This window comes from Dryobates pubescens, chromosome 17 (assembly GCF_014839835.1).
Source record: "Dryobates pubescens isolate bDryPub1 chromosome 17, bDryPub1.pri, whole genome shotgun sequence".
In the NCBI taxonomy this organism is placed as follows: Eukaryota; Metazoa; Chordata; class Aves; order Piciformes; family Picidae; genus Dryobates; species Dryobates pubescens.
Genome location: NC_071628.1, coordinates 11,201,756 through 11,214,381, shown reverse-complemented (window position 1 = coordinate 11,214,381; position 12,626 = coordinate 11,201,756). Strand labels below are relative to the sequence as shown.

General features: G+C 39.4%; 1 protein-coding gene across 1 annotated transcript in view; it reads left to right on the top strand.

Annotated features, from left to right (window-relative positions):
- Positions 1-12,626, top strand: part of ADAMTSL3 (ADAMTS like 3) — a 185,765-nt gene that overhangs the window by 80,661 nt on the left and 92,478 nt on the right. The window contains exons 5-6 of the mRNA XM_009897286.2: positions 815-860; positions 9,124-9,360. Of these exons, the coding sequence (XP_009895588.2) occupies positions 815-860; positions 9,124-9,360 (283 nt within the window). The remainder of the gene's footprint in view (positions 1-814; positions 861-9,123; positions 9,361-12,626) is intronic.

Sequence of the window (12,626 nt, the reverse complement as noted above, 5' to 3'; positions counted from 1 at the left end):
TTGCCAATTAATTGGAAGATTAATTTTCAATTCTTTCAAGGGCTTGATTTTGACATTCTGGAAAAGAAGATCTTAACCCTGAGCAAAAGTGCTGGTCAATTATTGATAAGTTTGGCAAACTGTCCATTAGAATCGCCACTTTATTATATGCCTGGCATTTCAGCTACTAATAGCAGACTTTGAGGATCTGAATTGCCTGAATCTCAAGATACATACACATTGGGCACTTCAGAATTTAATACAGACCCTGAGAATTATATTTTATTTAAAATTATAGATTCTGTTTGTGTGGCTTTGGGTCAGTAAAATTGCATTCTGTTCTTTGAAGGTATTGCATTAGATTTTGGGAGAAAGAAAAAGCATCAGGCAGGCTTGCTTTCTTTGGTAAACAAAACAGGAGAAAGGAAAATTAATGCTCATTAGACCTATGTTTCATTCAAGGATTGCTTAGGTACTGTGGTCCTCTTTTCCTATGGGTTATACCCGATGGATTAGAAGTGGTTTTGCTGAAGTGAGCATTGGTCAGGCTTAGGGATGCCTTGTGAAATCTTTTTCACGAGATAAATGTGTTTTTCATAAGGTTTGCAGTAAATTGGGCTTACAAGGAAAGCCACACGTTCTTTGTTGAAAAGACACAGAAGTGTAACCTGTTGAGTCCCTAGAGCCCCTTTGTATTTAAAGCTCGTATTTTGATTCCTAATTATGGTAAGGCAGTAGCAATAAAAGTCTAATTTTCAAGAGAATATCTAGCTGTAAAATAGGCAGGCTTGTATTTTGCTGTTATGCAGTGTAACCTTTTTTATTCTGTTTTCAGGAACTGTGAAGGCCGTAATATTCGGTACAAAACCTGCAGTAGTAATGTGAGTCTGGCTTTTAAAACTATTTCACTTATTCAAGCAATGTGTTAAAATTTAAGAAATGCTGCTGCTTGTTTAAAACCTTATGGTGCTTTCCCCGCCCCCCCCCTCCCCCCCCATCGTTATCACCATTTTAAAAGATTTCAGCCTGCGTGACACCACAAGCTCTCAAATTTAGGCTTCCCCAGTGAAAAATTTCTTTTAAAATTATAGTGCCAGTTGTGATTCAGAATGTTCTATATAATTTATTAGGAAAATTACACATTTGGAGGATTAAAAATTCAGTTCTCATCTTAAACTAGCTAGTGCTTTTCCTGAGGGTGCTGTATTTCAGCTGAATGCTAAATGGAGCTCCTGATCATTTGTGATCGTTAATGATATGGTAGCACTCTTCACATGAACACAGGTTAACTGCCTGTGTCCCTTTCAAATCTTAGATTGGATAATTAATCATTATATTCCTTCTGTTTGCCTAAGCCCAGATGTTTGTATGTCCATATATGAAAGCATGCATGTTTAGGTACACTGCCACAGATGATTCCTTTGTCTGAATGTGAAGGTGGAGTTTTGACTGTACAGTTGCTGTTACTGTGATGCAATCACGTTTTGTTTTTACAGAGACATTTTATGAAAACCAGTCACATACAGCATACTTAATGACTTATGCACAACTGATTTGTAGTGATGGTTTGTGCTGTTTAAACAGCTGCTGCCTTTCACCCCAGATGTTGTAGTCTGTTCAAGGTGTGCAGCCCAGGCAGGACTTTCTGATACCACTGATCAACAGCCCATGTGCACAGACACAATAATTCAGAATGGTTTATAGTCAGCAATCACCCTCCTGCATGGGTTACGTTACAGTACAATGTGACAGTCATATAATCTGATTCCAGAAAACAGCGAAGATAGATAAATAATTAAAGTAAAAGCACCTTTTCCTTTATTTTTTCTACTTAACTGTAGTGCATAGATTAATCTGCTTCTGGCAGCAATTTTCACACAAATACCCCTTAAAAGGTGAGGCCTGCCGTTCCCTTAGGTTGAATTATACCCAAGCAAGACCAGGTGATACTCATGTCATAGAACCATAGAATCAATAAGGTTGGAAGAGACCTCAAAGATAAAGTCCAACCTGTCACTCAAGACCTCAAGACTGCTAAACCCGCACCAAGTGCCACGTCCAATACCCTGTGATTTCCGTCAGCATCAGGCAGCCATGAGGTATTACATGTGTTCCTTCAGAGGCCTGACACTGGAAGTTGCCCAGTAAATATGTTGAATCAGTATATCTCCTGGGAGAACTGGCCATTCCCACCCTTCAGTTTGCCACACCCCCAGTTTCTTGTGTGCCAGTTGGCTACTGCCCTTCTCAAGAACATAGCTTGCTGGCCCCTTCAGTTGCTCTAACACTCTATTTCTGGGTTTTCCCCCACAGAGACTCACAGCATTAGAATAGAATACAATTAACCAGGTTGGAAAAGACCTTCAAGATCATCAAGTCCAACCTATCACCCAACACCATCTAATCAACTAAACCATGGTGCCAAGCACCCCATTAAGTCTCTTCCTAAACACCTCTAGTGATGGTGACTCCACCACCTCCCTGGGCAGCACATTCCAATGGACAATCACTCTTTTTGTGAAGAACTTGTTCCTAACATCCAGCCCAAACCTCCCCTGGCACAGCTTGAGACTGTGTCCTCTTGTTCTGGTGCTGGTTGCCTGGGAGAAGAGACCAACCCCCACCTGGCTACAACCTCCTTTCAGGTAGTTGTAGACAGCAATAAGTTCTCCCCTGAGCCTCCTCTTCTCCAGGCTAAGCAACCCCAGCTCCCTCAGCCTCTCGTCATGGGGCTTGTGCTCCAAACCCCTCCCCAGTTTTGATGGCCTTCTCAGGACACCTTCCAGCAAGTCAACATCTTTCCTAAGCTGAGGGGCCCAGAACTGGACACAGTCCTCAAGGTGTGGCCTACCCTGTGCTGAGTACAGGGGCAGAATGACTTCCTTGCTCCTGCTGGGCACACTATTCCTGATATAGGCCAGGATGCCATTGTCCTTCTTGGACACCTGGGCACACTGCTGGCTCATGTTCAGCCTACTATCAACCATTACCCCCAGGTCCCTTTCTGCCTGGCTGCTCTCCAGCCTCTCTGACCCCAGCCTGTCGCACTGTATGGTGGTGTTGTGGCCAATGTGTAGAACCTGGCACTTAGATGTGTTAAATCTCATGCCCTTGGACCCTGTCCATCTGTCCAGCCTGTCAAGGTCCCTCTGCAGAGCTCTCTTAACATCTAAAAGATCAACACCTGCCCCCAGCTTGGTGTCATCTGCAAACTTACTGATGATGGACTCAATCTCCTCATCCAGATCATCAATAAAGATATTAAAGAGCATGGGACCCAGGTCTGATCCCTGGGGGACACCACTAGTGACTAGCTGCCAGCTGGATGTGGCACCATTCACCACCCCTCTCTGGGCTTGGCTCTCCAGCCAGTTCCTAACCCAGTGCAGAGTGCTGCTGTCCAAGCCACGAGTTGACAGCTTGGCCAGGTGTTTGCTGTGGGGGTGGAGTTTGCTGTGCCAGTTTTAGCTGGCAGAGATTTGTAGAGGTGATTCATGAATCAGGCCCAGTGCAGGCAAAAGTCAGATTCTGGACACAAACTCTGTCACTTGCCCTTTCAGAAGAAAAGGCCTAGCAGCTTTGGGCACAGTGTCCTTAGCTTATAAATCAAAATGCCATGTGCAAAAGCTACCATAATCTTTTAAAGCTGTATGATAAGCTAAATTGCATCCAGGCAAGATGTTGGCAATACACAAATTGCTGTGCTAAAATCTATTTGCTACATTCCTTAAGTAGGTACCTAGTTGTATGCATCATGTACAGTGATGAGCCCTGGATTGCTGATCCTGTTCACTGCAGCTTCCTATGCAACAGTACCCACAAGTCACTGCAGTGTAGCACCCTCTTGCTCCAGTGAAAGGACCAGAAAACTACCCAATGTACATGCTGTAAGCAGAGGTCTGCATGCTTTTAGGACATGTAAGAGCAGTTGTGTACACTTCTCATTTTAAGCATTATGCAGTAAAAATCTGATTGAAATGAGGGCACTCTGTGCTTCAGCATGGAGAAAATTAAGATGATTACCATCCTTTCTGAGCTCCCATGGAGTTTTTCTGAAGTCACTGGGGCCTGTTTTTTAACTTTATAACTTATTTTAAAGTGATAAGTGGCAAGCATCTTGTATGTGAGTCTGTTTGAATTTATGATGATTCAAATGTTAATTTCCAGACAGGAAGCTGCCTTTACAGTTCTGCTTTTAGGGTATGTCTGAAAGGGATTAGGTTTCCCTTTCAGTTCAGATACAGACCAAATCTCCCAGGAATGGTTTTTCCTAGATTATGGATCAGATAATGGAGTAGTCCTGAGAAAAAGATATTTCATGGTATTTCCACTGTTAATACAACTGATCTTTGAATTTGGTGTCACTAAATTCAAACCCAGTATTAGACCTGACTTAACCTTGAAATGAGAGCTTGCACCTAAATGTAAATCTGGGGCTACTCGGCCAGTTTTCTTCCAAATGATACAATTTTCCCCAAAGCATTATTTCCAATGAATGCTTCTCACTTTAGGAGTCAAATTTTAGTTTGAAAATTAAGAGTTTATACTAGCTTCTTTCCATATTAGTAGGTATTATTGTTAACCACATGAGACATTCAGCATATATACTCACTGTGCTAAGTTGTCTGCAAATGTAATTTTGCTACATGATACATTACACCACTAACATCTATATTGGGGAGTACAAATGAAGCACAACTTAATATGTGTGTCGTTCTAATGAAAAGAACAAGAATCATTTTACCAGAAAATTGGTTTCATCTGGATTTGTAATAGAATAGTAGTAAGTTCATTGAACTCAAGCATAGTTCCAGAATAATATTAGTGATATTTCAATCAAAAAATTAAATCAAGGTCTTAGCAACAAAATAATTGCTGAGATTAAGGCATATGCATAGCCTGCTTATCTTTCTATCAAAACTGAGATGCCAGGTGCATGGTTTCCTAAAACTGAGTGTATGCTTTCCGCTTTTCTTAGAAAACTTTAGAGAAATAAGCTGTATAAATGATTCATTATATGCTGTTCAATGAGATTTTCAGTCTTTCTCAACCCCCCCTTTTTTTATATCTCCATTTTTGTATGTACTGTTACATTCTAATGCTATGATGTGCATTATATGGAAGTGTTTAAGATAATCCTTTAGGGTCCTATTCATAGAACAAGTTATTTGGATCATTTCCCCATAAATTTCACATTCTTATGTGCCAAAAAGTCACTTACACATTTGCCAGAGTGACTCTTTGACAGTAAGAAAAAACACTGTTTTGTAATAGATTTGCCCATGTTTAATTCCATTATAAACTTCTATTGTATGCAGATAATGCTTGCACTTGTTCAACATAATCATCAGATTATTGTCCCATCATCCGTTTCATAACCAGCTCATTTATCTCATTCAGAAACTCCTGGCTGAACTATGTCTGCCTCAGTCCTATAATATTTCACCTTGAGTTGCATATTTCTCTAATATTTTCATTTATTTATTTGAATAAATAAATAGTGCTGGTGCACTGTATGGCTCTCATGGCTAGGATTTCTAGCTCAGGTATCTTAATTTTGGTAAGAAGTGGCCTGCAAACTGTGTAGGAAGAACACAGAACATGAAGCTGATTTCAAAAAGAAAACAAAACAATGACTTCATCGGTTTTGGCCAGGTTTCAGCAAAATGAGATTCAATAGAATAGAACTAGACAAAGGGCTAGACTTTCTTTGGTGTCATCACTTTTATGGGAATTTTCTTGCCTTTTGTGCTTTTTTTTTCAGTAATTGTTGGCAAGAGTCATGGGGCCTGGTGCAACCTTCCTATTTTATACATGAACATTGCCTACAAAGATACAGATTTCCCAGGTTAGCTTTGTTTTCAGAGGCTGAAAGTGCTCACTGCCAAACTAAAATGATACTTTCCATAAGAAGCCAGCCCTCAAATGCCTTAGTTTTTAATCATCTGTCACAGAAAGAGTAGGAATATATCTATCTTTAACCCACATGGTAGTCATGTCTGAAGCTTCCTTTTCAGACCCATCTGTCTAATAATGTTAATCATAAGTTAGGTTATAAATACACTTCATTCCACTACAAGATCTGGATGTGATTATTTTGCCAACATTATCTGTTGTGCATTAGACTTCACAGATATGTCTTCAGCTCCTTATGTAGTGTATGAAGCTCTAAACACCCTGGCTACGGTTCAGTGGATTAAGTGTGAGATAAAAGCTATTGCTGAAGTTAAGAAATCTGAAAAATCCTGGAACAAATAGCAAAAATAATTAACAAACAAGGAAAACTTTTGAATATTTAGAGGAAAGAGGGAATGATGGAATGAATTGATGTTTGAAATATGTTAAAACTAAAAAGACATGCAAACTGGATGAGGATTGGGACTCGTATGGTTGTCTGACAGTGTGACCTTGCCTGCTTCCCAAGCATGCTTCAGCCTTGCCTATTTCTCCCACATCTTGGTAGATGTAGAGGAGTTCTCCTTTCTGTTTTTTTAACTCCCTCTCACTTTTCTGACGCATGCTAATGGAATTAACTTGAAATTTACAAGTCCTCTTGTTGTCTTGATTACATTCCTTTCTATGCCTAATTGTCTTTCTATTTAGATTATAAACTCCTTTTTTTATTACAAATATAAATTGTTCTCAGGAAAACAGGGAACCAAACTTGGTTGTCATCCAAATGCTGATATAATGAAAATTACAGTAATTTCAGTCCTTTGGTACCCCTTTCTCATGTGTGTTTGTGCTCCTGCTTTTGAGCACTGCTCAAACACAAAGCAGGTGGAATTGGTATATGAATTGAGCTGCCAGGATCACTTTGTGTCCTTTGAAGATGCCAAAACAAAATAAGGAGATGGGAGTTAATTTGCTCTCAGGCAGCCAGGAAGCAAGTGGAAGGAAGGAGCCTCATTGTGTTGAATCAATGAGAAACAGTAACCATGGATTGACATCCTGACTTTGTGGTGTTTCTGTCTTGGCATTGCATCAACACCAAGAGATAATGAATTGTAACAGCAGCCTGTCAAAACTCAGCCTCAGGCCATAACTCTGCCTGTTTCACAGATAGCTCTTCGGTTCTTTGTGATGAAAATCTAGCTATGCATGGCTGAATAACACTACGCCAAAATACGGCTTCTCGCTTTACCTGAATCTAACTTCCACTTATTATTTTTATCCTTAGCTACTCCTCTATTTGCAACGGTGGAAGAGAGCCATATGGTATCCATATGAACTCTGAAGTCTGCTCTGCTTTTTAGACTTGCTATTGTGGAAAATGAGAGGTGACAGATAAGTCAGAGCCACATTCTGCTCTCATTCACACCAGTGCAAACTTGGTGAATTTCTCAGGAGTGACACCGCAGTAAATAAGGGTGGCTTTTAAGAGTATTTGCTTGATGTTTTTAGAGGCTCTCACTTGTGGGATTTTGCAGAGGTAAAACTCTCAGAGAATTGCAGTAACTGTAATCTGTCCTTATCTTATTCCTTTTTTTTTTTTTTTTCTTTAATATGGCTCAAACTAAAATTATCCCATAGTAAAAATAATACAACATGTATTAGCATCATTCTGAGTTGTTCTCACTGTTTCTGGGAATGATCAGTGAATTGCTTGGTGCTCAGCTGTAAAAATCCAATGTGTTGACCAGTAGAGAGAATACTGATTTTAGAGGGTATTCTATGCAGACTACAAAGAAACCAGAGACATTTCTACTGTTACTGCTTCCTATGGGTGGGGAAAAAACCAAAACCAAAACCAAACAAAACCACCACCCATCCCCCAAAAATATACAAAACCCAACAAACTAAGGCATTGACAAAGTATTAAGCTAATGCAGTGCCAGCTCATCCAGATTTATAGGAGCAAAATGGTGTCAGAACAACATTGTTGAGGGCACTGAACTGGAATTCAAACATTTCTTATGTATGCTTTAATCTCCAGTGCTGTGTAATGTATTTACTACTTTGTTAGATTATTTTTTTCAGGGAAGGTTCGGTCCACTGATAAGGTTGAAGCTGTTCAGGATTAGTATTGTTAACTAATACATAGCAGTAAGTTCCACAAATTGAGCTGACACATCACAATCTTTCAGTCTTATATCCAATGAAAACAAAACCTTGTTAAAATCAGCCTCACATCTGGCTTATATGTGCAGTTGGAATTCTTGGAAGAATATCCTTTGAGTCTGGCATATGGACTGTTTGACACTGGACATTCTTTCAAATGAAGTCTTTAGTAAGAAATTGTTTGACACACTATGTCCTTTGTCAGTACTTTACCAAAGTGGGGTGGGGGGTTTAATAAATCAGTATTCATCTCCATTCCTGTCACTATAGTTTAATGTTAACATCATTGTTTGGGTGCAATGCTTTACGTAGAAAAAAATATTGTGGAATATTCTATTTCAAACAGTTCTCTTACTTATGCTGTATATGCTGAGGCTCTGTATAGGAGGAGGGTATGGAACTGTCTCATTAGAACTCTAACTGTATAATAGTTACCAGTTTGAAGTAAGTATATTTTCTTTCAACAAAGTAAGTCTTACTGCTCCCTCGAGATGTGAAGATGTTTTGTTATTAGACTAAAGGACTAAGAGCTGAAAGTTCTGGTGTCCCCTAATGCTCTTGTCCCATTTCTGAGCAATGATGGACAATTAATCAGAGAAATTTTTATTTATGTATAGTAGCAGTAATTCCTCTTTCATGACTCTGATGTACAGATTGATGAATGAGTGCAGACTACCCAGAAATCCTTAACTGGAAAAAGCTATTGAAAAGAGAAATATTAAATGTTGGGCATGTTATTACAGCCACTTAAAATATATAGATTTCTTTAGAAGTTAATTCTTATTACAGAACCAGACTTTAAATGTACTACATAGTGTCGTAAAAAGGAGTGTTTTTAATTATCCTCTTATATCAGTTTTGTTGCTGTTACTGGAATATGCATGATATTCTGTTACTTGTGCTTCAAACAGTGGATTAAGCAACCTAAATTGGAAGACAAGCAGTAAAACTTTGCAATATTGCACCTTTGTCATAACAGATCCATTCTTGATCAAGCCATGCTGAATAGATTCTGTGTAAGTAATCAGATAACTTTATTGCAAATGCATAGTGCTTAAAATACTACCTTTGGTTTGTTTTTAGGATTGCCCTTCAGATGTTGGTGACTTTAGAGCACAACAGTGTTCAGCCTACAATGATGTTAAATACCAGGGACATTTTTATGAGTGGAACCCTGTGTATAATGATCCTACTGCACCATGTACCCTGAAGTGTCAAGCTCTGGGAAAGAACTTGATTGTGGAGCTTGCCCCAAAAGTACTAGATGGTACTCGTTGCAATACTGAATCCTTGGATATGTGCATCAGTGGAATATGCCAGGTATGCTCGTGGTATGAATTTAATTGTGGCCTTGGTTCTGAGACACCTTGCACATTAAATGGTTACACTTTTTGGTTATTTTTCATCTTCATGTATTAGTTTACTTTAGAGGTATCTGCAAGTACTGCCGAGTGGATTGCAGATAACCTTTCTCATACACAATTTCCTGGCTGCTTTAGGCATTGATATTTTTATATATAAATAAAAGGTCCACAACATTTGCTTACTCTTCCATTTATACCCATAAAAATCATTAAAACTTGTTATACCTGTTACAGCTTCCTAACCTGTTGTATGTCTCTCAGGGCATGATGAATTATGTAGCATTCCATTTTATTTTCCTCCTTCTCTCAGTCTTGTTTCTCACAAAATTTAACAGTTTATGACATCCAGCCCAAACTGGAAAATGGAAGGTGTGGGTGTGTGTATCTCTCCTGTTGTTTGGATGAATGAGTATGTGTCCTGACTGAAGGAATTGCTTGTCAATATCTTTTTACTGGGAATCTACATTTCTTTTTCCTTTTTTATTATAATTTATTTTCTGGTTCCACTATCAACATTATACAGTTGGTGTAAGAATGGAGAATTACAGTATTTGAGGCTTGCCAGCTTTGCCAATGTCTCATTAGCAAAGAAATATTGCAATCTTAAGTTCTATGAACAGAAAAATTTTATATAGAAAGGATATGTTATTGCAGTTAGTTTTGAGGCTCTACAGAGACTTGGATAGACTGAATCGTTAATGGTATGTGCTTCAGCAAGGCCAAGTGCCAGGTCCTGCACTTGGCCCACAACAACCCCATGCAACACTGCAAGCTAGGTGAAGTGTGGCTGGAAAGCTGTCTGGCAGAAAGGAACCTTGGGGTTCTAACTGACAAGCAGCTGAATGTGAGCCAGCAGTGTGCCCAGGTGGCAAAGAAAGCAAATGGAATCCTGGCTTATATTAGAAATGCTGTGTCCAGCAGGAGTAAGGGGGTGATTGTCCCCCTGTACTCAGTACTGGTGAGGCCAAACCTCGAGTACTGACTGTGTCCAGTTTTGGGCACCTCAATACAAGAGATATGTCAGGGTGCTGGAACAAGTGCAAAGGAAGGCACTGGTGTAGGGCCTGGAGAATAAAGCTTATACAGAACAACAGAAAGAGCTAGGGCTGTTTAGTTTGAAGGAGGCTGAGGGGAGACCTCATCATTGTCTACAACTACCTGGAAAGATGCTGTAGAGAAGTTGATTACGGTCTCTTTTCACAGGTAATTAGCAATAGAACAAGAGGGAACAACCTCAAACTGCAACAGGGTAGGTTTAAACTGGACATTAGGAAAAATTTTCGCAGAATAGTGGTCAGACATTGGAACAGGCTGCCCAGGGAGGTAGTTGAGTCACCATCCCTGGATGTGTTTAAAGGTCATTTAGATGCAGTGCTTGGGGATATGATTTAGGGGTGAACTTTGTAGAGTAGGGTCAATGGTTGGACTTGATCCCAGGAGTCTTTTCCAACCTGAATGATTCTGTGATTCTTTCTCTGCAAGTGCTTGTTGCATTGTTAAATGCCTAGAAAGTGTGGGACTCAAAAATGCAGCATATGTCCCAGTGAGCAAAATGGTTTCAGTTATAGGGGAAAAGTTGACACATTTGGCAGAAGGTTGGTACATGGATTACAGCAACATTAATGTATGAAGTGGACCTTGCTGAGGATTTTATGTGACTTCTATGTATACTGCAGTTCCAGTACCAGTCATGCCAACACACAATACATCTACATTCCTTACAGTTTTCCTCTTTGGGAGACTGCATTTGTCAATAGTACTTCACAGTGGTATCTGACAGTGTTCATTGCCCTTCACATTCAAAATAGAATCTCTACAAACTTTGGAAGCATGTGCCTAATAATAAATCTCATCTCCAATATTCTTAATGATGCCTCCTCTTCCAATACAGGCTTTTACCCTGGAGGATGTCAAAGGCTTTTGTGGGTGATATGTCTACACCAGCCTTTACTGGTTGTGTCCATTGCAGCACTTAAGTGTCATGCTGAATGTAACAGAGCTTTGGGGTTTGAGAAACTTTCTGAGACTTCTGCTTAGTGTGTTGTGGGGTTTCCCATGTTTCCCACAGCATCTTCAAACATCTACCATCTTTAAGAGATAGGATAATGTATGCATTAGAAGAGTTGAAACATATTTAAAGGGACTACCTTCAATGTTTCTTGCTAATATTTAGCACTGTTCATGTATATATCTTACATCAAATGCCTGGAAATTTAAATAATCCATTGCTAAAATAAACCAAGTGATGACAGAATGCATTAATCATTCTAGAAGCAGGCACTGGAGCTCTTTTAACACTGCTAACGAGAATCAATTACTTGTCTTTGTCTCTTCTTATTTTATTAATTTCTTTCCATTATTTCTTCTAATTCCACAAAAACATTTTTCAATGCAAAAAAGCATCTTCTGGGGAAACTGCCCCCAACCCACCACATTTAGGATGTGTCCTGTGCTGTAGCAGATACTGTTGGGTGCCTTCACTTTATTTGCTTTGAGTCACTGGTGATTGCTGAGGTATTTTTGCACAAGTGGAAAATTAACCCTTTATAAAAGTCTGTATTTGATAATATATCATTGGGCAATTTTACTGAGGTGAAAATGAGTCTCTGGTCATTTGAGTTACCTTTTTGTGGATTGTTTTGGAGGCAGAGTGGAGAGGTTGCTTACTTGTGCAAGTGACTGCAGGAGGTGGGGGACAGCCTCAAAAACAAACACTGAGCTTTGTTCCTGCTTCTGTTAAAGCAGTAAGAGAAAACAAATGCACATTTAATCTTTCCTGGAAAAAAAATCAGTCAACTACTGTTAAGAAAGAGACAGCAAAATGGTGAATCTCTACAATTGCTGCTATAAGATCAGTCTGTTGTGTTCTGACATACTTGGCACAGCCTGCAAATAACTTGGCAAGTGTTTTTATAGTTAACTCATCTAAATAAACATGTCATAATGCTGATGTGGATATCTCTGCTTTTATGCCTGCAAGCACCAAAGTGTTAGTATAAGGAGACAGGCTTGCCTGAGTCCCTTTCGAGCTGGTACTGGGTTTGTGCATTTATTGTATACAAGGTGGCAGTTTCTTACGAGATCTCAGCTTCCTCTCCTCCTCCCCCCAAAATGAGGTCACACTGATCTTTTCTTATTCTTGTTAAGGTAAGGTACATCACTAATTCTGCCATTTGGGTTCTTGCTCAGATTCTCTCTTTGGCAGTGTATGAATTTACAAGG